The sequence below is a fragment of the Malania oleifera genome, chromosome 7, assembly GCF_029873635.1.
Source record: "Malania oleifera isolate guangnan ecotype guangnan chromosome 7, ASM2987363v1, whole genome shotgun sequence".
In the NCBI taxonomy this organism is placed as follows: Eukaryota; Viridiplantae; Streptophyta; class Magnoliopsida; order Santalales; family Ximeniaceae; genus Malania; species Malania oleifera.
Window position 1 is genome coordinate 103,868,308 of NC_080423.1, and position 27,246 is coordinate 103,895,553.

Consider the following 27,246-nt stretch of genomic DNA (forward strand, 5'->3'; position numbering starts at 1 on the left):
AATGTCTTAACAGAAACAGAAAATTGATTGTCAACATACACTAAAAACTCAGTGAAAGTATGAAAAACCTCAAATTTAGAGTGAATAAAGTAGACCTAAGTAAATCTGCTATGATCATCAATGAAAGTCACATAGTATTTAAATTTTTCATGCGAACTAACCAAAGAAGGTCCCCAAACATCACTATGGATAAGCTCAAAACACTGAGAAGCTCTACTAGCATGCAAAGGGAAGGGAAGAGTTTTGCTTTTACCAAGTTTGCAAGAGGCACCCTCAAGAGATAAAGAAGAATGTTTTTTATTACCAAGTAAACTAGAGTTCAATACATGAGATAAGATCTGAGTATTGGGATGGCCTAAACGACAATGCCACACCATACTAAGATCTGAAACATTATTACACGCAAAAGACTTAATAGAAGAAACTGGAGAACGTGTTGGAACAGGAAAAAATAGTGGAAACAAGCACCCCACTTTAGGTACCATCGCGATCCCCCCCCCCCCCCCCGGTTACCTGGTCTTGCACAACACAACCATTACCAAAAAAATTAACAGCACAATTGTTATCAACTAATTAACCAACATAAATAAGATTTGTGAAAAGCTAATAAGCAAGAAACACATTAGTGAACTTAGAAGAGGCATCTCCAACAGCAGCTATTGGCAAAGAACTGCCATTGATAGTCTAAATAGCAGTTGACCAGCGTAGGGCCAAACATGACACAAGGTAGTGGGATTATTCGTCATGTGATTAGAGGCACCGAGTCCACATACCAGAGATTAGTAGAATTGTTGCCTTGGAGCCCCATTTCTGATAATGCCGAAATTAGCATCAGTTGCACAATTTCGAGTGTGCAGTAATTCGCTGGAGGAGGTGCAGGAACAGAGAAGTCACCTAAAGAAGAGCCAGGGGCCGCAAAAGTCACTATGGCGGGTACACTAACAGAAGTCTGGAATGCCTGGGCTTGACAATTCTGCGGGCGGATACGACATTCTTTGATAATGTGACCCTTCTTCTTGCAATAAGAACAGAATTTCTTGGAACAATTAGTAGCAATATGTCCAAATTCTTTGCAGCAAAAACACTACAAAGTGCTAGAATGCGCAGGCGGTCCTCATTGTTGAGCAGCATAAGCCACAAGGACAGACCCGAAACTACCATAAGATTGTGCCAGAGTAACTTGAGTACTAAGCCGTTGTTCTTCACGAAGTAACTCACGAAAACAAACATCCAGAGAAGGAATAGGAAAGCGATTTAGCAGAGACGAGCGAACAAATTCATACTCAGGACGGAGTTTCATAAGAAACTGATCACGACGACTAGTCTCGTGAAGACATTGAATAATGGGAAGAAAAGTCACAGGAACATCCGCAGTAACTAGATCAGAATATTCATTCCAAAGAGTCAAAAACCTCAAATAATAGTTTTGGCTAGAGCGATTGTCATGTTGAAACATGGAAATCGCATGCTCTAACTGAAAACGACGGGCACCGTTATCTTGATGATATACTGTTTTTAAATAAGTCCACATGGATTGAACTGTGCGATAAGGTCGCAAATTGGGGACAATATGTGGCTCAGCCAAGCCAAGAAGCCAAAACATAATCCGAGCATCAAGCATAGCCCATAAAGGACAAGTTGTGGACTACTTGGATTTAGCAGGATTGGGTGCACAATCCATGCCATCGATATGAGCCCAAAGATCTTTTCCCTTTAGGAAAAGTTCAAACTGAAAAGCCCACATAGAATAATTATTACCCGTAAACTTAGTGCACACGGGTGCAGAGTCCATGCTAAATGATGGAGAAAATCAAGAAGCCCAAAAGAAACAGACTGTGCCAAAAGAAACAGACCACCAGAAAATCTAGAAGCCCAAAATAGACAATCTTGAACCAAAAAACTGCACAAAAAATTAAATCTTGAACTAAAAACCTGCTGTGCCGAGAAGATAAGTGCCGAAAACAGCAACAGAAAGTTGTTGCCTGGTCGCCGAGAGTCACAAACAGCAACAGAAACTGGAGAAATAAGTGGCAAACCAGAAACCTGCTGTGCCTGCTTGCCAAAAGTCACAAACCTGCTTGCCGAGAGTCACAGATAACAACAGAAACTGGAGAAATAAGTGGCAAACCAGAAACCTACAGTGCCTGCTTGCCGAAAGTCACAAACAGCAACAGAAAAACTATTGCCTGCTTGCCGAGAATCACGAGGACATAAACTGGAGAAATATATGGCAACCCAGAAACCTGCTGTGCCAACAGTCACGCAGCCACAGAAGTACCAAAAGAACAGAGAAAAATTCCACAAAAGAAAACAAAACCACAACAGCCACGAAACCGAGAAGACAAAAAATTGAAGGGAAAAAAAACCTAATAGTCGGCTGGCTCTTATACCATGTCAAATATTTTGTGAATGGCCGAATGAATTGGCCTTGAGTTCTGTATATTATATATAGACTTTACAAGAATGCTATACATGAAAAGTAAATAAGGTCTAGCATGATTCTAGCCCTATACAAGTAAACTATAATCTGTCAAGACTTATGCATGTAAACTAAATATATGCTAACTATACAAAACAATGAATTGAAAAAGAAGGAAATATATGTGGGCTGAAGTAAGGAAAGAAATCTTTTGCTTTGTTGTTTGCTGTTCCATTGATAGATATCATCAAAAGAGGCATCGACCATCCAGCAATAAGCTCCTTTTTCAGGTGACACCATCCACTTTAATCCTGTAACTTTTTAAAGTTCCACAAAAAATCTAAAAGCTGAAAAAGTTGTTTACGGATGCACTATACCCAACTTTTACTTTAAAAAAGAGAAGCTCAGCGCACGGGCGTAGAGGAGGGGGCTATAGCTCTTCAGGAAGGAATTAATCCTGCATCTCTCATCTTAGAGATTCATTGTTAAGTTCCTCACATAATGCTTTCTATGCAAGATGTAGGTTCAATAAAGATTGGAGGACAGCAATAGAAAAAGAGATCCAAGCTCTTGATCACAACCATACACAGGAGTACGTAACTCTTCTCCTGAAAGGATGTTGTTTGTTGTTGATCGATTTACACCATTAAATATTTTCTAGATGGATCTATTGAACATCTACAAGATAGACTTGTAAATAAGGGTTACACCGAAGCTTATGACCTTGGTTATGTTCACACTTTTTCTCCACTTGCCAAGATCAAAGTTCTCATTTTCCTGGCTGCTAATTGTAATTGGACCATGTCTCAACTCAATGTTAAAAATGTGTTTCTTTATGGTGAATTACAAGATGAAGTTTAAGCAACCCCCATGGTTAGTTGCCCAATGGGATTCTAGCAGCCATGTTTGCACATTAAGAAAGGCTATATTTGGTTTAAAGCAATCTCCTCATGCTTGGTTTAGGAAGTTTAGGATCGGTTTAGTATCGTTGCTGTTATCTGTATTATGTTTCTATTTCTTCATAGTGAAAAAACAGATTATTAAAATGCTTTTGTTTCGGTTGTTAGTTTTCTGTTACCGGTTTTCAACTATTTGCCAAAAAACTAAAAACAAGATTTTACAGTTTTCAATTGTTTTGGCAACCTATTGACAAAAATTTTAATATCTAGAAATATTTTTTTTTTGGGATTAAATTATTTATTTTATACACTTCTAAATTAAAATCAAAATAAAATAATCATATGAATTTAAATATAATTAAAATAAAAATATACATAAATTTCAAAAAATAATAATAAAGCCAATTACAAAATACTTTTACTATATTTTAATTGTCATGTCCAATACATTTTTTATTGTGAGGTACATTTTGGAAGTAAAATAATTATAAAAAATTTTATTTTTATTGTAGTAATTTTTTTAATTTTCATTTTTTGTAATTTTATTATTTTAATCATATTTTTATAATATTTTGATTTAAAATGAAAATGAGCATTTTTGTAATTAAGTTTTTATACCAAACAAGTTGCTGGTTTCTAGTATTTAGTTTCTTTTCTGGTTTTTGGTTTTCGTTTCTGGTTTTCGCTTCTCTAATTTTTTACAGGGATACCAAACAGCCCCTTAGTGAAGTTGTTTTTAAAGTTTGGGATGAAATGGCGTCAATCAGGTCATACAATCTACTATAGAACAATTACTGCAGGGAAATTAATTTTAGTTGTTTATGTGGATGATATAGTTATCACTGGTGATGATATAGTTGGTATCACCAGTTGAAGAAGTTATTATCATCTTAATTTCTGCTAAGGATTTAGGAAAACTGAGATACTTTATAGGGAATTGAAGTGGCCCATTCTCTTGAATGTTAATGTTTGTCCCCAAGAAAATATTTGTTTGATCTCCGCGAGGAAACAAGTCTTTTGTTGAGTAAACCAATTGGTTCTCCTATATATCCTAATGTGAAGTTTTAAATTGATCAAGGAAATTTGATGATTGATCATCAAAGCAGCTCGAGGTTAGCAGCGAAGTTGAATTATTTGATAGCTACTCAGCCAGGCATCTCCTTGTTGTTTGCACTGTGAATCAGTTTATGGATCATCCAATTGAACTTCAGCCGTTCACATTCTATTTTATTTGAAGAAAGCATCAGGACTTAGTTTATTATACAAATCCCATAATCTTATGAAGTTGCTAGTTTCTCAAATTCTAGATAGGCAGGTTCATCCTCTAATAAAAGACCATTGGTTATTGTACATTTTAGGAGAAAGTTCAGTTTCATGGAAAGTAAGAAACAGATGGTTTCTGCTTGTGCACAAGCAGAGTATAATGGCTCATACTATCAGTGAATTTTTGTGGTTGAAGCATCAAATGCAAGAATTTGCTTTTACTTCTGCCCAACTGATAAATACTGTGACAATCAGGCTGCTATTTACATAGTTAGCAGTCAGTCTGATGTTTCATGAGCACCCTAAACACATTGAAGCTGACTTATCAAGAAAAACTCTTGATTGGAAATATATGTACTCTCTCTTTTCCATTTATTTGTTCATAAGTGATTAACTTTGAGTCATGTTGAGTTCTTATGTAAAAATCTTGGACTCTTTAATATTTATAATCCAGTTTGAGGGGGAATATTATAAATAAGCTGTAAAGTGTAAAAGGATAGGAGTGTAATTTCTTATCTAGTTTAATATTTGTGAGAGGAGAAATAGTTGAAAATTTTCTCTCTCTTTCTCTACCATGATATTCAAGGGGGAAAAGAAAAAAAAAGAAACAGAGATATGAAGAAAAAACCAAACCCAAAAATAATTCAGACAAAAAACCAAAAGAGATGAGCTTGGAATCTAGAAAAATTGGAGTCACAGTCGCCCACCATCACATAGCCTGTTTTCTTTCTTGCTTGTTCCTATAGACGAGAGAATCTTTGCAGCATTGATTCAGCTGTTATGATCTCTTGAAAAAGATCAAAGTGAAGAATACATTGCTCCAATCAAAGCATAGAAAGAGAGAGAAAGGTGGATGAATGACGGAATAGGCATAGTTGTAGGCGTTCGATTCAAAAACGGGCAGCTAAAATTGGGTCGTGCACTGTCTTTTTAATTAACTTTCTTTTCGGTTAATTGACCCACTATTTTCCTGTATAACTTTTTTTGCTCTCTATAACCTCCTCTCTCTCCAATATTCAAAACCAGGGCAGCTAAAATGGGATATGCACTCTCTTCTTAATTGACTTTCCTTGATGGTTAAATGATTAACTGACCCGCATTTCCTGATCAACTTGTATTGCTCTCTGTATAATCTCCCTCCCGTCTTTGCCCATAAACTCAAATTATTCGTTAAGCTCGTGATCCGACAAGTGGCCAAAAGGGTAGTACAAGGATGATATAATTCTCAGTTTGAGAGCTAAAAGTAAAGGGCAATTTGTTTTTGTAAAAGTAAAAAAAATAAAATCAAGGTTTCTTCTATTCTTCTATTTTCTCAGCAATCGAACGATGGGTAAAGAAGTATCCCAAGATACAGAGAGAAAATGAATAACAAGAAGGTAAAATTACCGGTAAATCAGGGAGGAAATGCGTCAAGTGAGGAACGTCTTCAAGAACGAAATCCCCGACAGTGGCTTGAAGCGAATTTTGAGCTCTGATAACGTGACTCAATGGGTTTCTGAGAAAGATTCTGGGATTGAAGTTTGAACTGGGTTGATTAAGGGACGGTATCAGAGCGTGAGTTTTGAGGGGGAGTCCAGGGGGAAAGAAAGGAAATGAAGTAGAGGAAACAACAGAAAAATCCATGAGACTTCAGGCTTCAGAGAGAGAGAGAGAGAGGAAAGATTGGGAAGAAGGGGATGATCAAATGCGTTCAACCAGAGTGAGTCTTTATACGTTTCGAGAGAAGAAGTTGAGGCGGCGTTGTTGAAAGTTGAAACAGGTGCAGAGGTCAGGTCGTTTTAATTAAACAAGCTTTATTAATTTTTTGGCTGAAATAAAACCATTTTTTCATTTATAGAAAATTGTTACTCTGCAAATTTACACTCAAAAATCTTACACCTTTGTGGTAAAAAATTTAGTAAATATAAATATAAATTTATATACCTAACAACTCATTATTATAAAATGAGAAAATAATTTTATTAAAAAATTTGAATTGTGCAGAGTCTAGTTGGAAGACTTAATAGCAAAGGACTTTCTTGTCCTTAAAATTACTTGTGCCTTAAATTAATCAAAACGATAATTCTGCACTCAAATTGAAAGTTCTTCTAATTTAATTTTCTTTTGTTAGATTTGCAACAAATTTGTCAATCACTAGACAATAATTTTATCTTCATTATCATCTATACTAATATAAAGAGGCTTCTCCTATTTGATATCATCTTTTTAAAATTTAAATTAATTTTATGTAAAATATTTTTTTATTTATTAAAAATGAACACTTAAAAGGTATAAATGTAAAAATAAAAAAAATTCACATTAAAATTTGACAAGAGAGTAGTTTTCCTTCTTTTAATTTTTTCATTCAGTTTTCAAAATATCCTTTTAATTCTTTGTTATTTTTATAATTTTTCAAAAAAAATTATTAAAAAATAAAAATAAACAACCGTGAAGCACATACATAATGCATGTCTTGCCTATGACTAGTATGAGATAACATGGATTTAATTGTGCAATACATTATGACTGATAACTTTATCTTTTTTATATTTGAAAGCTGATTTTCTATTTGTTTTTACTCTGATTGTGGAAAGGAAATTGAAAAATAAAATGCCTTGTTTGGTAGGAGATGTATGGACATTTACAATTTTTTATTGAACTTGATATGCAACTTTCAGTTAGCTGTCATGGTTTTTTCCCCCCAAATTAAACAAAAGAGTTCAAATCTACACAAGGATCCCAAAAAAGAAAAAATTACATTATTTACGAACTTCTACTTCTGCGGTTGTTTGATACCAAGAATTGAATAAAATACAATAAAATTAGCCAACGCAATGTCACAATAAAAGATTTTTCTAACTTGTTTTGTTTCGGTAGAATAGCTATTTATTGAAATAAATAGTTATTCCTTACATATTTCTAATTATTTTTTAAATATGTAATTAAAAATATTAGACATCCCTTTTGATAAAATTTAAGAATAATTATTCCTTATCTATTCCTTAGATGGACTCATAAAATATTTTACATTACAAAAGAATTTATTGTATAATTAATTGTAACTAACTGAAACTAATTTATTCCTAGAAATTGACATTCCATAAATCAAATATGGCCTTGTAACGCAGAGGAAGGGAAAATTTTTTTTATTAGGAACCACTCTTTTGGTAACATGCAAGCATGCAACCACAGTACCATAACAAACAAAAAAGGATGCAGAGCAGAGCCAGGTTGAGACTTCATTCAACCTCTGGGATTTATGAACATTTTGCAATTTATTAGTAGAGGTCGAATGTTCATGTACACGAGAACACAATGAATAAACAAATTTTCATTTTATATCATTTTTCATGGATGAGCTTGTTATTTAGAACCTTACTGCCTCCAACCTGCAACTGGAAAAGGACAAACAATTCAGTAATTCAAGAAACTACAATAGGATTTGGGGGCATGAGTAATTGAAGGTCACCTTGGAAATATTTCACAGGTGGACAGCATTAAAGAAAGGAGTCAATGGTCTTCTTCTTCTATGCAAGAAAATGATCGATTATATGGCAAATAACATCTGCACCTTCCGCATGGATGATGTGATCTTTCACCTGGACAGTCAGTCCACAATGCTCACTATCAGAGATGAGCCATAAGTACTAAGGATGTCATTTCGCATTCACTCATGTTCTTTACTAAAATACACACAAAATGGTATACAGATTCAAAACTGGCATCAGACAGACAGCCCAATGTGCAAAATTTATAATCAGCTTAAATGAAGGAAAACTGGAAAAGCATTGGTCCGCCCTTCCTTTCCGTGATAAGGGGGACCATTTACCCATGCATTACAGTATGGCTTTAAAAACCAGACTGTCCGACTAGGATCACAGGCTGGTCCAGCCAAAACCCAAAAATTGAATTCGAAATGAGCAAAATTGATCAGGCCGACCAGGTCACAGCGTACCTGGACCAAGGTCAACGGCAGGTCAACTCACCCCCTTAAAAATGCATATAATGTGCAGGCAGAATGCAAGCAAAGATTCATTCCCAAGACCTCAAATAGGGAATAAGAGTTGAGTTACCACTCAACCAACTACAGTTTGATATCCAATCTGCTATTTTGGTGATACATGTACCTAATATGTACTGCCCCTTGGCTCCAACTCAAATAAATTTTAAATTAAATATTACTCTTCCCTCTCTAACTCTCAATAGTTGTTTAACTTTTAGTATGATATAATAATAAATTTCAATTAAAATATAAAATTATAATTTTTTCCTAAATTATTGCTAGTAATTATTTATTACTATCACCAGCTAACAGTGATTATGACCACTTTTCTTGCAATATTATTTTGATGAGGGTAATATTAACATTGCAATATGTGACTACGACCACTATTCGTATTATTGTCTCTATAAACATAACATTTTATATATATATGCACCTTTAGCCACTGACTTGAGTTATACCACTCACCAGTCTGGGTTTTAAAACCATGCAGTTCAGCTTGGATGCCTAACCTGTTCCATTAAAATATAAAACACCCACTGAAGGTGATGGAAGATAAGGAAGAAGGAAGAAAAATTATTGGCATATTTTCATTTAATCAACCGTTTTTATTAATTTTGGTTTCTAATTGTAATTTCAGAGGTTAATTCGGATCAATATATTTGGAGTTTTATTTGGTAATTTGGGTTTTAATTGGCGTCCCAACAGATTTTTCTTTTAGATAAACAAAGAATAACAAAGAAAAAGGAGAGTATAAAGAAGAGGACAAGATCTCACCCAAAAACAAGAGAAAATATGGTAAAGAAAGCATATTACTGAAGCAAAGCCCTCCAATCCAATTGCTTATCCAACAAAGATGCTCAAATGCCTCCAAACGAAGAACATCAAAGCAAGGCAAGCAGAATTCTGTTGCCCTTTAAAATCCTTGCATTCACACTCCGGCAGAAATGCCAATATAACCACCTATACCATATCTGATCAACTAAAGTAAACTGCGCAATTAGAAAACCAATATCCCCAAGGTTTAACTAATAAAATTGTCAAACCCCCACATGCTAGAAGTAATATGTGAACCTCCAAAGTGCTCATAGGAGTATCTAACAACATTAAATTCACCTCTCAATACCCAATTAAGGAAACATAAAAACATATGGTCAAGACAGTTCCTCCCAAAGAAAACTCCCAAATCTTGGACAATTAAAACCATAAATTGAGCAATCCACCATGCACCCCTACCCTTAATTTCTTGGGCAGACAAGGAAAGCAACCCTCGTAGCCCAAACAACAAGAGTCCCTCTCAAAGAACGAATAGAAAGCAAAATATCTCCTAAAGTTAGACTCCTAAATAATCCTTTTCATTCTAAGCCTTGAACCATATAAATCATAATCCAGAGCCCATGTACCAACTCGAATTTAGTTTCTTGGGGCATAAGAATATCAGAGAAAAATTAAATTATTTTATTTTTATTTCACTAAGGAAGTGCTGTTGTCTGAAGTAATATTTGAGGTCTAGAAGCAAATTTTGATTAATATGGAAATTAATTAACCTAAAGTCACCAAGTTAGTTATCAAATAAAAAAGTAACCAACTGATTTAATACAATTACATTGCCTTAAATAAATAAACAAAATAAGATTCCTATTAAAAAAAAAAACACAAGTGCACAAATCTCCAACGCCATATTAGAGGTTTCAAGGGGCTTTGATGTATATAGTCTTACGCCCTTATGGCTACATTTGGAGACACTATTTCTGTGACCTGAACTTGTGACTTTCAGGCTTGGGTGTGACACAGTAACCAAGACTTTCCCTCAAAAAACATATCAAAGATAAAATTATAAAGGTCAAAATGAGGTTCGTCATCACCTCACCATCTCATATACACACACAAGCAATTTATTTTTTTTTAACCTTCATTCCCACCCGTCCTCATTTAAGTTCCTCAACATCGCCTCACTTAAAGCAGGATTTTGCAGGAACAGAAAATGGGATAAATTGTGAAATGCTCACACACACACACATAATAAGTGTCACTCAGTGGGATTGGCTATATGAATCCCCCCAGTCATTTTGCTTAATCTAAACAGCATCCTTTAATATTTAAGTATCATTATATATTTTCATACTAACTCCATCCAAGTCATTCTAGGACTACTCTTCCCCTCCATGTACCTCTAACATCAACTAAATCACTCTTTCTCTTGTTTCTTAGTTGCCTCTTATCCCACTCCACCTTATGGGACTTAAAAGCTTGGTGGTAGTTGTTATTGTCTCTTCATGCCTCCACATAATAAAAGTGGTATTACAGAGATCCTATAGTGCTTCTTTCGGAGCTAGTTGACAATCACGTAGCACATTATATGTTTATATGTGCAGAAATGTACTTCACTACTGCCATTTTAATAAGCCCACATCGACACTGCATGCCACAACCTTAAATTTCTACATTTGTTGTATAATTGATCCAAGGTAATAGAACCCACTACTTTTAGGAATTTTTTGAATAATGAAATTTAACTTTTCTTAGGGATCATTTGGAACCACTTATGGAGAAGTGTTTTTCAGAAAAAGTGTTGAATTTAACAAGTGTTAATAATAAGTGTTAAACTGGAAAAGTGTTTAAACTTTAAAGTAATAAGTGATGTTTGGTTGTGTTTAAAATAAGTGGTATTTGGATACTTACTTTTATTATAGGGTGCTATATGATTATTTTTTAATATCTTATAAGATAAAAAAATTAATGTTTTTAATTAATAATTATTTTAGTTATTATTAATTAACATTTTAAATATTTTCTATTAAATAAAATAATATACGAATTATTATTTTCAATTAACAATAATCTTGTTATCAATGTGTATTTATAACATACGACTATCATATTAATTTATGATAAAAATAATATTACTAATTAAATCAGGATTTTTAATCTTATAATATTAATTTAAATTAATATATGGTTCTTTTTATTCATTCCAAAATTAAACCATATTTCACTACTAATTAACATGTTACAATACATAAGAAATGTAATTTAAACTAAAAATATACCATTTTTAATTAACAATTTAATTAATAATTATAAATTAATTGTTACTTTTAATTAACATTTAAATATTTTTATTTAAGTAAAAATAATATAATATTTTTTTAATTAACAATAATTTTGTTCTTAATGTATATTTATAAGATATGATTATCATATTAATTTATGTTAAAATAATATTATTAATTTAATTATAATTTTTAATTTCTTAATTTAAATTAATATATGATTCTTCTACATTTCAAAATTAAATTATGTTTCATCACTAATTAAAATGTTATAATTTATAATCAAATAATATATGATTATCTTCTAATATATTTTTTAAAATTACAAAATAGCCACTAAAATTTTTTTATATTTACAGAACTGATCCACCTATGAAAAGTGGAAAAGTGCGACTTTTTAAGTGGCCAAAAAGTAATCTTTCATTGCTTCTCAAAATTCATTTAAAAAGTTCTCAAGAAAGTGGTCCTAGAAAAGCATTTTTTTTGCAATAAGTACTTGTTGTTACAGTACAAGCTAAACACGACTTTCATAAAAGCACTTTTTTTAAGTGATAAATGCTATAAGCACCTTTTTCCCTAGAATTACTTATATTGCATTTCAATATATTGTATTCTACTTATCCTGAAATCTCTAAATTATAAAGCCTCTCTCTGTGTAGTTCTACTTCTAACTAGATTCTCTTCTTTCTCTAGTTTCATCTATTGAGACAACATCTTCCGTACACAACATATACCATGGAATCTCATTTTGGGTATGTTTAATAAGTTCATTCATAGCTAAAGCACACACATTAAGGACTCTGGCAGATGCTTGATGTAAAACTATAATTAAGATTGTAACATTACCTAGTCAATACTGCGATGATTTTACATAACATCACGCAAACGAGACTGGTGAATCTATCCTATTTAGAGACTCGTAGCCTAAAATTAGAAAAGGGATCATTTGCCGTTAGTTTAGAGAGGAAGAAATTCGTAATCAATGAAGTAACAATAAGGCAGCGGGGTGAAAAACTAACAATACAAAAGTTACTGAGGGTTTTCCAATATGATTTTCAAGAAAGACATTTCACATACTAAATGGAAGCCTAACCACAAAAATGATTCCAAGTAGGATATAGCAAAGAACGTTGAGACAACTGCTTTATTTACAAGAACAGTATGCGTTGGACTTTTACTGGAGAGAGAGAGAGGGACCTGGATGACACTATGAGCAGCAAACTTCTGCCTGCAACTATGGAAGCTGACATCTACTTTTTCCCATGACACACGGGATAGTCCTGTAATCAGCTCCTCTGCATTATTCAATTGAAATAACAAAGCATTTAACATGAATCAATAGAGAGAAAAACAAATATAACTGTAAAAAAAGCAATAGACAAACACAAAATACAAGGGACTACCATATTACATGTGACATTTTGGGGAATCTTACAGTGAAATTTTGTTACCGTATTTGCAAAACAGGAAGCACACTAGATGAAAGATGATGACTTCAAAATTTTTTGAGTCATGAACTACTATTAAATGGAGAAGTTTTCAAGTCATTGAAATAGAATGAAGTAGGACAAGGAGAAAGAAGAAGGGATTCAGGATCAAAGACAAAACCCAACAAGAAAGAATTAATGCAAACATGTGAATATAGCATTTTAAAGTTACCTTCTAGCTTGTCAGAGCCCTCCTCTGCCATCAATATTGGCTCACTCTCCTCAGCATCACTTGCCTTGCAGTGTTCTTCATAAACAATGTGTGGATATTTTTCATGAAGAGAATCTTCCCACTGTCAATGAAAGAAACATTTTCACCACAGGACTGCAACAGGACCTAGCTGCCTTCGGGAACATGGACATTGGACCATGGATTTGGATTTGGGTGGATTTTGACCAAAATGAATACATTTTTGCATTCTATTTTTTTCAAATCCACACATCCAAATCCAAGGCCCCTCCCAAACATAGGGTTAGAGTTCATTCAAAAACTGAGGATAATACCTTTGGCAGTTCACTATTACGTCTAATCGATGATGTTCTCCAACCAACAATATCTTAATAGCATTTCATAAAAGAAAACAAGAGAAATAATTATTGGCAAAGATCATGTGAAAGTATTATAGAGCAGCATCAAGTGCACTGAAAGGATACGGTCATATCCAACATTTGAATATACCACCCGACGTTTGAACATCCGTAATGCAGACCTGCATTAATTAGTTCAACATCACCATGTTGGTTACACATTAGATGAACCAGAAGTAGAATCTGAAAAAAATTTCATCATCAAAGTAATATACATAAGAACTGCACATACATGAAATAATATTCACCATAATCCTCCACCATGCACCGAAGCAGTGGTGGCTTTCCTTCATCGCCATCTGTAAGAAAAAGATGTCGGCCTGTTCTCCTAAATATCCAATGAATAACACGACTTGCTGCTTTCTCAAAGACATTTACACCAAGAAGGAAGGGTACCTGAAGTTATTTTTAAAAAAAAATTCTCAAATAGCTCAAATACCACACATAAGGCAAATGAATACATTCATTAAACCAAAACTTTTTAATAAATAAAAATAGGCAGAAATTTGACCATGGAAATCAGGAGTTCAGACTCAATCACTCTTGCATCTCTCTAACATGTGCAATCATCTCTCATCTCTTCTTGTTTTTCTGCTAATCTTTCAACATAATGATAATTTAATTTTCAAAAAAAAAAAACATACTATTGGCCACATGACATTAGAAATAGTGCTGTGCACAGCCATAAAAGAATTTGACATGCATGCAAGTAAGTAGTTACAAACATAATTCTAAATTAAAACAAGATTCAAATTCCAATTGAGGCTTTGAAGTTTGAAACAACAATAGATGTAATTTTCACACAGGAACAAAAGATAAAAATAAAAATATCCTATCAATGATACTAATATGTCATTAAACATCAGGCAACATTTGCCATTGTGCAAAGGGTATCAATTTTACATCAGCAGGTAATACAACCAGAACACAAATTTCATTATAAAGTATTAATAAAAACACCTATTAGTATCCATACTCACTTGACAAGTAGATGGTGATAAGAAACAGCCTAAATTCGTTGCACATATTAGCCCTAAGGTTTCATTAACCTAGTTTTGATGATAACAAAACTATTGTGTACTATTGGCTTTGTACTTAAGCTATGTTCTACAGGATTAAAGTCATTAAAGTTGAAAAAAAGTTAAAGAATTGAGAGAAGATATTGAAGACTTTATTTGATTCATTTGTATTATTATTATTCTCTCATTTGTATTGTACTTATAATGTAAAATCTTGAGAAAACATAAGGTATAGCACTAATGGACTAAAACCAGCAAAATGAGAACAATTGGAAGGCTGAACCCCAGCCTTATGCGAAGGGCAGTCAACCAGCTCTAGGGGGCAGTCGACCGGCCCCTAAAGGCAGTCGATCGGTTTGGCAGCTCTTGCCTGCAACGGCTTCTTCTCGTCTCTAACGGCTAGTGAGCTATCAACTGGACCCTATAAGCGATCAATTGATCTAAAACCCAAAAAGGCTCCAACAAGTAGAAAACGGCTAGTTTTCATCCCAAACTCTATTAATATGCCCTCCTAAACCTTGAGAAAGTTAGAGAAAAACCTATATTGAATTATTAAGTGCTCTAGCCTCTATTCTCTCTTAATATCCCTTTGTGCTTTCACTTGCCCATCTTTGAGAGAAAACTCTTGAGTTTCAATTGTTCATTTCTTGAGAGTTTACTGTGTAAGATTGAATTGTAAATCTTCCTTGTGAGGATCTTTCTTTTGTAAGCTTTGTTGTATTGGTTCCTTGGTCACCATAAAACAAGGGTTGTCTTGGTTTTCTTGGTCTCCAAAAAATAATGGGTGTATTGATTTCCTTGGTCTACATTAAATAAGGGGAGTTTAGTCGAACCTCAAGACGGTTGGTCTTAAGAGAATGAACGTAATAACCGAACCACTATAAAAGAGCTTGCAAATTTCTCTATCCCTTCTCTCTTTAAATTGCTTTGCTATTGTGTGATTTTCTTGTTTAATTAATTTGATTTAATTTTGTATCAAGCAATCTTAATTTTATTATACGCAATTCACCCCCCTCTTGGATTGTCTTTAGGCCAACAATTGGTATCAGAGCTACCGCTTGTCTATATTTATTTATTTTTTAGCTTAACCGTCTTTGAGTGATCCATGGCAACTACCAACATTGGCATTGGGCGATAAGATTTTGTGTGCTGAAAAAATAGGATGACCATTTTTCTAAACTCCTTTGACTTTGAAATTTGTGATGTTATCCAAGATGGATACAATCCCCCAACCATTGGGGAGAATGGTGACACCAAACCAAAACTTAAACATACATGGAATGATCATGAAAAATGCATGAATCAAATAAATTCAAAAGCTATGAACATTTTGTTTTGTGCTTTAGACTGCGGAGAATTTAATCGCATCATTGGATGTACCTCCGCTTATCAAATTTGGCACATACTTCATGTAACAATGAGAAAACTTCTAGGGTAAAATTGTCTAACATAAATATGCTTGTCACAAAATATGAAATGTTTGAAATGCATTCAAATGAGAAAATTAATTATATGTTTACAAAGTTTACTAATATCATTAATGCTTTAAAATCTCGACAAGAATTAAACTAATTTTAAGCTTGTGCATAGAATACTTAGGTGTTTGTCAAAAGAATGGGAGGCCAAGAAGATCGCAATTGTGCGGTCAAAGGACCTACAAAAACTTCCTCTTAAGGAGTTGCTTGAGTCACTTCTTGCGCATGAAATGGAAGCAAAAAGTACAATCGACTCAAGAAACTAGAAAATTTTTGCACTTGCCTCAACAAAAGAAATGGAGGAAGAAGAAGATAGTGATAAAGAAATTATGCTCATCATCAAAATGTTCGAGAGATTTCTTAAGAAGAAGAAAGATGAAAAGAATAAAAAAACAAGCAAACAAGAGAAGATAACTTGCTATGATAAGAAGTCAAGGCACCTTCGAATCGAATGCCCATATCTCAAGAAGGAAAGGAAGAGATTCAAAAAGAAGATTTTCAATGCCATTTGAGAAGATAGTGACTTCGAATAGGACTCTGACAAAGAAACGGTGAATCTTTGCCTCATGAACATTAAGGACAAAGATAAGGAAACCTCCCTCTCCTTGAATGAAATTTTTCAAGAAGAATTGCATAAAACCCTTAAATTTGGAACCTATTTGAATATGATTTTCTTGAAAATAACACTTAAGCTTTTTCGAATCTACTAACATTTTTTAAAAAAACAAATTGTTTTGCCTAAGGTTTCATATTAATTAAGGAATCAAAATTGTTTTTAAACTTGTGATTTGCGTTTCCCATTAAAATGTTTGACTATATGCAAATCTTGTGCTAATTTTTGAAATGTTATGAAAGTCGTGCGATATATAGATTTGCCTTGATAAATGAAATTTTTTTTGAATTTTGAGCATGATGATGAAAATTTTGTGAGCTTTGATGTTTTGATGATAAATGAAAATTTTGTTGAAATGCTCATTATGATTCTATGAAACCCATGATTAAATCTTGAGTTGTATGTATTGATTTAGCATGCTTAGATTGAATATCATATCTTGATTGTGTAATTAATTATCATGTTTAGGAAAATTGAGCGTAATGAACTGCGAATTTTGAAAATTATTGAATATTGTGTTGTGAATATAGAGCTTAAATTGAAAACCATGCCTTGGAATATTTTGTTGATCTTGAGCATATTGGATATTGAATTAAGCATATCGATTTTTTTGTGGACATTGATCAGGTATAAAATTGATCATATTACATATCTTGTCATGATTGAAATCATTGAATATTTTATTATGAGTTTTGAGTTTATTATGAATAGTTGAACTTGATTGAATATCTTGATTAATTTGAACATATTGAACCTGTTACTGATCATATTGAATATCTTGATGTTTCCTAAGAAAATTAAGAATATTGATGAAAGGATTTAATTTTTTTAAGACCTCCCTCCAAAAAACCTTTTGATATTTACTAAGGGGAAACAAGCATAAGTGAAAATATTTTTGATTTTGTGAGCTCTAGTATGTGAAAAAATCTTTTTGAGAACATGAACTTGATTGTAAATATTTTTGAAAATGAATGCAAATTTTGAATGATATGACCATGGTAAAAATTTGAAGCCTTTGAGAATCTTGGTCTTTGATGAATCATGAAAATATGATAGAATTTTCGAAAATCATGCATGTATGCCTTTTTGAAACTAGAACATCTTGAAACTTGGTTTTCAAATTATGAACTATCTCGTAAAAAATTAATACCCCCATCCTTTCTTTTTGATACTGACAAAGGGGGAGAAATTTTCAAGCATGGGAAGTTTGTTTTTAAGTTAATTGGTATCGATCTTCTTTTAGGCGACTTATGATCAGCAACTATTACTATCAATTCTTTTATGACAGTACATAATTTGAAATCATCATTTGTCATATTTTTGCGAATAGTTTTTCATCATAAAGAGGTTTCATTAACTTGGTTTTAATGATAACAAACTGTTGTGTACTAATGGACCACAATGACATCGTGCGTAAGCTGTGTTTTATAGGATTATAGTCATTAAAGTTGAAAAAAGTTATAGAATTCAGACAACATATTGAAGACTTTATTTGATTAATTTGTATTGCTATCCTTTCATTTGTATTGTACTTTATAACGTAAAATCTTGAGAAAACAAAAGGCATAGCACTAATAAACCAAAACCGGAAAAATTGGAACAATTGGAAGACCGAACCCCGACCTTGTGCTAGGGGCGGTCGACTGGCCCAGGCAGAGGCCATAGACGGTCAATTGGCCCCTGAAGACGATCGACTGGTCTGGCAGCCCTTGCCTATAATGGTCTTCTTCTTGCCTCTAACGGTTAGTGAGCAATCGACCAGACCCTATAAGACGCCGACTCGTCTAAAAGCCAAAAAACTCCAATGGGCAGAAAAAACAGCTAATTTTCATCTAAACTCTAATTATATGCCCTCCTAAGCTTTGAGAATGTCATAGAATAGACCTATATTGAATTATCAAGTGCACTAGCCTCTATTCTCTCTTAATCTCTCTTTGTGCTTTCATTTGCCCATTTTGAGAGAAAACTTTTCAATTTCTACTGTTTATTTCTAAAAAGTTTATTGTGTGAGTTTGAATTGTAAATCTTCCCTGTCAGGATCTTTCTTTTGTAAGCTTTATTGTATTGGTTCCTTAGTTTCCCAAAAACAAGGGGTGTACTGATTTCCTTGGTCTCAATTAAAACAATGGGAGTTTAGTGGAACCTCAAGACAATTGGTCTTGAGAGATTGGACGCAGGCAGGGATAGCCAAACCACTATAAAAGAGTTCACAAATTTCTCTATCCCTTCTCTCTCTAAATGGCTTTGATATTGCGTGATTTTCTTATTCAATTTATTTGTTTTAAATTTTATATCAAGTAATCTTAGTTTTATTAAACCCAATTCACCCCTCCCCACTCTTGGGTTGCCTTCAGGCCAACAACACAATCCAAAAAAATTAAAATCAACCTAATTCATATTTTAACCTTGTTAGTCTAAATTAAAAAAAATCAAACAATTTGGGCTCTAGAGAGCTTAAGAACAGCTACTTAATCATTTTAAAAAGGTATTCAGAAGATTGAAATATGCAAGATAATGGACAAGCACGCCTATAGAAAAAATGGATCCTTTTTTTGGGGGGAGGGGTTAAAAGGGATGATTTTGAAATTTAGTTACACTAATCTTAGGATGAAGCAATAATATATGAAACATAAATGTGTAGTAATGTATTACTCAGAGACGCACATTAGATTTTAGATAAAAATTGTGTGTTCATTCTAGCACTGCTGAAAAGCAAGATTAAACATAAAGGCGCTACCAAGCGATAAGTTTTTTGGTTCAAAGAATGATGAAAAAATGCCAAACAAGAAAAATAAGGGGAATGAAAAAGAGATTGACTTCTAAAACTTACTCGAATCCATATTACGTGTGCCATGCACTTGAAAAACCACAATTACCAATTTTAGGACTAAGACTTTACAAGGCATGGAAAGTAATCATGAATATGATTGTCAAAATGTCAAGACCACATGAAAATTTTCGAGAAAAATGGACATTGTAAAAAGTAGAATTGAAGATAAATTATCCAGTTTGTCTAATAATATGCTTGCTTTCTCATGATGACTCTATGCAATGACAATGAGACAACATATTTCACCTCCAAACATTTACACCATATTACAATGAAAGAAAACTCATTTTATTTTTTTAAAAAAAAAACAACCGATATTTCAATTTTATAGTTCATATCATGAATGCATTAACATATGTAGAAAACATGAACAATACCAAACCTGGCAACTATACCTGTTTATTACCCCTCGAACCAAGATGAGGTGTAGCAACAGTAATGAAGTTCATTGCCTCCAAACCACAGATCGTACCCCTTGAATCCTCTTCACATGTATTAGCCAATGAATCCTCTGCTTTTCCTTTAGTAGGAGGTCTATACAATCTCCCAATCGCATATCTTGCCACCAAACCTCCCACAGAATGTGCAATAAAGGAAATTTTACTGATATTTGGCCTTTGTTTAATCACTTCAAGTACCTATTTGTTAATATCAAACCAAGATTAAGAATAGATACATTCATTTTAAAGGGTACTCAAGATTACAAACTTAATTTCAAAAGTTCAGGCTGAATATAACATTATTGCAATTTGTTTGCATAACATTAAAACGAAAAGCCAACCTCTTCTGCTAATCGTTCACCCATCACATCCACACCATCCAATGTCAGCGAAGCCACATTTCGTTCACTACCTGCAAAACATGCCAACCAACTCAAGTAAGATAAACCAAATTGCCTAATACTCCTCCAACCAAGAAAACTAAACTTGGAATAATACAAAATTATGCATGTGAGCCAAATATGTGGCTATGTGTCAATTGTCTACGTCAAAATGCTAGATGATACTAACACGGCTAACTTGTGTCATGCAATAGGCATATGAGATACATTTTGACAATTACGTAACACGAATACAGAAATGAGAATCAGCACAAAAACATGTACTTCATCGAAAAAGTTGGAAACATAACTAATAAGATGAAAAAATCTAGAGATTCCAAAACTTATGAAAACTGCAAGAAACAAGAAGAAATGGTCACAGAAATGTCCATAAATGTATAATCTCCCTATACAAGAGTCTAGCATGGATATCCTACATGACATATATAGAAAACAATAATACCTATTGTAAAATGTAATTACATTGATGCCGGACAAATACCCAATACAAGGAACTAGCCATTGGCCCATTGCAATTATACGTCACTAAAATCCATGAACAGAAGGTAGAAGGGAATGGCCTTCTTAAAATAAAATAAAATAAAATCCAGCATTCACATCAAGGAGGTTCTAAATCACTGAACTTGCGTTGGATGATTAAAAAAAAAGGAAAATATTATTCAAAATAATGGAGTGCTGCTGGACATGAAAGGAGAAATAGGTGAGAAATGAAATCAGGAGAAGAAATAAAGGGATAAAGGAAAATGCTTATGTACAAAAAGTTTCAAAACATATATTTACAAAGTAATCCTCAAATCTTTTATGGCCTAATAAATTAATGTCAGAAAAATATTGCAAAATGAAAATAAAACTACAGTAATATTTCAAAACTCTCGGAGATCACATTGTCTTAAACAGTTAAACATGAGATGCATGACTCATCTGTCAAACTGCATCAACTACAGTGATGTATGAACACCGGCATAAAAACATCAAGAAACTGTAGTCCTCCACAAAATATGAAAACAGAAACCATAGAAAAGCAAATAATGTTAAAAACAGTAAGCACAAAGACAAGGTCCTTACAATGAACAAACACTTTATCAGGAAGCATTCTGACGAACTGCTCAGCTGCAAACTTCCAATCTGTGACGCTGCAAAATGCAAAAATAACCATGTTCAAAATGGTTACCTGTGACGCACCTCAAAATGGCAATGAATTATTAATTACTAAGAGAAACATAAATGGTTATCTGTGACACACCTCAACATGGCAATGTATTATTAATTACTAATAGAAACATGTTCTCTATGATCACAGAGAAAATATGTGAATCAAGATCATGAGTATTTAGGTTCATCTATTTTGGAGCTTGTGTACACCAAAACTCAAACTTAAAAAGAGCTCAATTTAACCTTATTTTCTTAGTTGAGGACCATTTCTACTGCTCTTTCTCTTCGCGTTTTCTTTCATTTTGTAATTCAAAAGCACATAAACCATAAAATCAAAAATTGAATTTTATTTTCTTCGACCTAATTTTCAGGCACAAATTTTTCAGTGCAAGAACACTCTAATTTCAGCCTTTTAAGGTAGAAACGCAACTGCTAATGTTAGTCTTGCATATGATGTTTTTAGGGAAGACTTAATGCAGTGCACTGATTGCTTCATGCACTCCACCTTCTCTCTCGCATGGATGGAGTGCAAGGGAGCCATTTTCGGAGTGCATTTAGGTTTTTCCTATTTTTGATGAAAAGGAATAAGATAAACATCCATATATTGAAAGGTGAAAACTACAGATCCGCCATACCCTTTAAAAGAAACAAATATAATAGAAATTCTCTAAAAAATACTTGAACTGCAAACTCCTTGCAATAAAATGGAAAGGAAAGGACAATAATTTGACCAATTAGTAACCAAAACTTGAAATTACGCTCCCGAGTCAATAAAATAGCAACAAATCTCTTCAGAGTTCGCAGCTACACAAGCACTACGTCGACAGAATATAAATATAATTATAAAGTAAGCAGATGGACTACATGCGCATCGATTAAGTCGAATCAAACAATAATCTCTCCAATAAATAATAAAAAATAAAAAAATAAAACAACCAAAACAATGGAAAGAACAAGAACTATAAAGCTCAAAAAATTAGTGTAATGCAATTCACAAAAAATTGGCCAAAATTACAGCAAAACAGCCCAAAATAAAAGCTAATAATTAACTTAAGCAATCAGAGTTGAGAAACATCGACCGGACCTTCCGAGGATCCCGTTGACCATGACGACAAGATGATCAGCAGAAGACAAATCAGAATCCTTACAGCTCTGTACGTTGGTCCCTCCTTTGACAGACTCCGACGAGCACACTTCGTTCTCAACCGTGCAGTTCTCCATGCTCACCAACCACACGGCATTAAGTGAAAACACTGTAAAATCGAAAGGCAGCAGCAAAGAAGACAAGATAAACTGATCTTCCTGCTCTTCGATTCTCGAGAAAACGAGAGAGAAAACAGTGAGAAAGCTGAGAGAATGGGAGATCGAATTGAGTGTGAAATGAGAGTTCTGTACGAGTATAAGGAACGTATTGAGTGTATGAAATCCGAAGGCAGCTTCACGCGTTGCGACTGGCGAACGAATCGTAGAGCAGTTTTATCGTAATAAACTAATAATCCTATGCGGTGAGATCCGGTTACAAAAAAAAACGTGGCCACGTTTTCCCTAACCAGGAAAATTATAAATATATCTAAGCATCACATTTTTAACAATTGATTATATCTTTAAAATTTAGTTACTTTTGGATTGGTAATTATCAATCAAGATTTCTAAAAATCACTTAAAATTATAAGACATAATTAGTTTCAATACTGAAAAATTCAGAACTTACAGTCAATGGGGCCAAAATTAATGCAAAAAAAAATACTTCAAATTTTAAAATTTTAAATTTTAATTTTTTATAATTATTTATTTATAATAATAAATTATTATGATATTAATTGAGACATAAACATTAAAACTCTAATCATAATTTTTTAAAATTCAAATTTTCGCTAAACTGAATTTTCTATTGAGTTAAGTTTCCTTCTTTAATTTTATTTGAGTTTCGAAATAATTCCAAATTTAATGTATTTGAACTTAATATAGGAAGATTTTTGTCAAATGAACGGAGCATATAGCTGGTCTATACTAGATTCAATGTAGATCCACTTATGACCTAAAACATAATGTGATTTGATAATCTAATTATTGTGAAAAGTGCTACAATTATTATGAATAGTACGGAAAAAATAAAAAAATTAAGCAACAAAAACACACAAACTTAAGGTGGTTCGGTAATATGCCTACATCCACAGGAACGAGCGGCAGCTAAATTTCATTATTGTAGAAAGTAGGTTTACATCATATATATTTATACTAATCCTATTCGTTCAGAGGTATTAGAAAATTTTTTCAACTACCCTTGTATTGTACCACTGGGGAGGCACATACTATAACAATCTCCACTTTTGTGAATATTCACCCCCTAGGAGAAAAAGAAAACATAACCTGAAACTCCACTTGGGACAATAGGTTGGGACGTCTCGTCTAGCATCTGGAGACGTTAATCAAGTCAAAGCAATGCTTGAACTTATCAGTTGTAATAACCTAGATAATTATTGGAATTAAATAATAAAGAAAAGATAAGAGAAAATAATTTTAAAAAGGGAATATAGCAGGGCTTCTTCGACAAACAGGGAGCATTCGTCGACGAGGTCGACGAATAGTCTGCTTAGGCTCGTCGACGTCGACGTGTTTCTCGTCAACGAGAATTTACCAAGAGGCTATTTTTCAGGGTTTGAAATTCATCGACGAGGGCACCCTCTTTGTCGACGAATCGCCTTTATGAACTCGTCGATGAGATGACGTGGTTCGTCGACGAGGCCACGTGAACAACATTTTTATATATAGCCTAAATCAGATTTTTGCCGCAAAATTCATTTTTTTTTCCCAGTTCTCTCTCTCTCTAAAACGCACTCTCTCCCTTCTCTCTAAGATTCTAGGTCGGATTCTTGCCGATTCGACGATCCAAGGCTACCACGACACTCTTGGGGAAGTTCTCTTCAAGTTTACTGGAGTGGATCGTTGGTGAGGCTGACTTGAACTCCATCCCAAATTCAAGGTAAGACTTTTTAATTAGTATTTGGCTTTTCCACAGTTGTAGGAAATGTAGTACTCAAAGAAATACTATAATTTTGTTCAGGGAGATATTATTTTCAGGGTGTTGAACGAAGAACCTTGTGGGTGTAGGACTAGACACTGTAGGGGCTTTTCAGTAGTCAGGTAATGGAAATATGCTATGCTAGGAATTTTAGAAGGTTTTCCAAAAAATTATATATGTATCAGTATTATTATTCAGTTTTCCATAATTTTATTATTATTATATCAGGAGATGTAAATTTTAGAGCACGGAATTTAATTACTTTATTGTGTAGCATGAGTTTATTACAGTTTAATATAATATTTATATAGATTTACAAATATCAGGTTATATAGTTCATTAGTAGGAAAATATTGATATCAGTTTTTCAGAAAATATGATTTAAAGTATTTTTCAGAATGCCATGACTTCAGGTCCATAACACTCAGTTATTCGGTTTATTTAATTAATCAATCAAAAATTCAAATTATGCAAAGCAGTTTAAAGATGTTATGGCTATTTCTATACCATGGTAATAACAGTAAGATAATTATATATATCATTACTAAATAATATTAGACCTTGTGGAGATATTTAGTCAGATTCGGACAGCAGAGCACGGTACCGTTGCTATTTCATATTAGAGTGCAACCATATATCTCGGATAGTGTGTGGATTCCGTCTAACCGCGCCAGGAGAGATTGCAGTCTCCCCAAAAAGCTGAGTTGAGGTGGCCAGTTAGACAAGATAAAGTAGTAGTATGCCCGGAGAGACTATAGTGGAATAGATTGTTGATTGATATGGATTGACTTGCTTGGTAGGCTAACCAGAGTAAGTCTCGCCTACGGACCGCACAACCCTATCATGAGGGGTTAAATCATAACATTCAGTTCCCAAGGTAATATCACAGATGTTTCTATATATATATATATACAGTGCAGCAGCAGTATTATTATAATATTAAAATTATGTGTGATTAGAAAACTCAGATATCCAGTTGTATTTTAAGCTATGATAAATGTGATTTGTACAGCATGCTAGATTAGTAGTTTTACAATTTCAGTACTATATCAGTAGATCTAAATGTGTAACTCAGATGTCACACACTAGTAATAACATATTTCCTCTTACTGAACGTTGTCTCATCCTAGTAATTTACCATTTTTCAAGTGATCCAGTTAGGCGAGCATATCAGGCTTGCGGGTAGAGGAGTTCTTGCACTGCCATTTCTTGAAGGGTAGGTGTTTCTATGGTATCAGTGGTTTGGGGGGGGTAGATCCCAGGATTTTGATGACGTCACTGGTATTTTGTGATGTATATTTTGATATTTTTGGAGTTTTGATATTGTAAATATTGTATATAGTTTTATGTTTGCCGCTACTTAGGAATGTAATGTGAACAGAGTTTCCTCAGTGCTCCCTTAGGGCCTGAGATGTTTTTAGCAGATAATTCAGAGAGATTTGTTATATATATTTTATATGTTTAAGTGGGAAAAAAATGGCTTGAAAAAGCAAGTTATTACATCAGTTGTAACAAGCTTTGTCAACATGTTTGTTGTATTCTTAGAAGTGTGAACTTTCTCAAGCAATAGTTCACCAAAAGAAACTAATTTCCTTGATCCTATGAAACCTCACATCTATGTGTTTGGCCCTCACATGATACACTTGGCTTTTTGCCAAATAAATGGTACTCTGACTATCACAATATTGAACTCTACCTTACTTGATACCTAACTCCTTAATCAACCCTGTAAGCCACAAAGCTTCTTTGGTAGCCTGAGCCACTATCATATACTCTGACTCAATAGTAGATAATGCAACTAGAGACTAAACCATGGACCTCCAACAAATAGCCCCCTCCCTTGCCCCCCCAATAATAGTGAATAGATAACTTGTGGTAGACCTCCTATCATCCAATTTCCCTACATAGTCAGCATCCACATATAGCACCCATCCATTTACTCTTCTCTTGATTGTTATTGCCTCTTGAAAAGTAGCAAGATCCTCGCTACTAGTAATGAGTGCATAAGAAACCAAATCTTCAAAACCATACTTGGTGGGTGACCTAATAGTACATTCACAGATCTTGATGGACCCTATTTATTCTCTATATTCCCCTTCTTTTTCTCTAGACAATCTCATTTTATGTGCCCCTTTTTCACGCACTTATAACAATGTATGTCCTTCCTTTTCCTAGACTTATGCCAAGATTTATTGTTACTCGATTCACTCCAAGACTTGTTTCTCCCACGTTCTTGGTTACCCCTCACCACAAGCCCTTCACCTTGTAAATTCTCATTACTAGTTTTCTTCCTCTAATGAAAACCTAATAGAGCACTTGTGAGCTCCTCTAATTGGAGAGTTTCTTTTCCCCACATCAAAGTTGTAACCAAATTTTCGTACGAAGGAGAAGCAAGTATGGAATTCAGTAAAATCAACTCCTTGTCTTTGTCTTCGAACTTCACATTAACTCACTTCAAATCACTGATCATCTAGTTAAACACGTTGATGTGCTGATTCAGATCTGAGCCCTTTGACATCTTAAGGTCATACAGTTTCTGCTTAAAATAAAGTTTGTTCATCAACGACTTGGACTTATACTGAATTTCCATTTTCAACCAAATT

General features: G+C 33.6%; 2 protein-coding genes across 10 annotated transcripts in view; both read right to left on the reverse strand.

Annotated features, from left to right (window-relative positions):
- The window catches only part of LOC131159326 (ATP-dependent 6-phosphofructokinase 4, chloroplastic), an 84,308-nt gene extending 77,957 nt beyond the window's left edge, over positions 1-6,351 (reverse strand). For 2 of the 6 annotated variants that reach the window (XM_058114129.1, XM_058114128.1), the window contains exon 1: positions 5,968-6,309. In XM_058114129.1, coding sequence (XP_057970112.1) covers positions 5,968-6,204 — 237 coding nt within the window. In that variant the 5' untranslated portion in view covers positions 6,205-6,309. Of the gene's footprint in view, positions 1-5,967 lie in introns of all 6 variants that reach the window. The other 4 variants (XR_009137784.1, XR_009137783.1, XM_058114127.1 and 1 more) reach the window with 4 other exon arrangements.
- Positions 6,352-7,680: 1,329 nt separating this feature from the next.
- LOC131160318 (lipid droplet phospholipase 1) lies at positions 7,681-23,157 on the reverse strand. Of its 4 annotated transcripts, none has more exons than XR_009138009.1 (11): positions 22,706-23,157; positions 21,535-21,602; positions 20,410-20,480; positions 20,024-20,266; positions 13,924-14,087; positions 13,758-13,813; positions 13,608-13,660; positions 13,276-13,396; positions 12,814-12,911; positions 8,030-8,159; positions 7,681-7,949 (listed from the first exon to the last, which is right to left on the reverse strand). XR_009138009.1 is itself a non-coding variant. In XM_058115884.1 (10 exons), exons 1-10 carry the CDS (start codon positions 22,840-22,842, stop codon positions 8,088-8,090), a joined length of 1,083 nt encoding a protein of 360 aa, XP_057971867.1. In that variant the 5' UTR covers positions 22,843-23,065; the 3' UTR covers positions 7,681-8,087. The 4 variants fall into 4 exon arrangements, 2 of the variants coding, with proteins under 2 accessions (XP_057971867.1, XP_057971866.1); XR_009138008.1 differs by having other exon boundaries at positions 7,681-7,955; XM_058115884.1 differs by having other exon boundaries at positions 7,681-8,159; positions 22,706-23,065.
- Between the last annotated feature and the right edge of the window lie 4,089 nt (positions 23,158-27,246).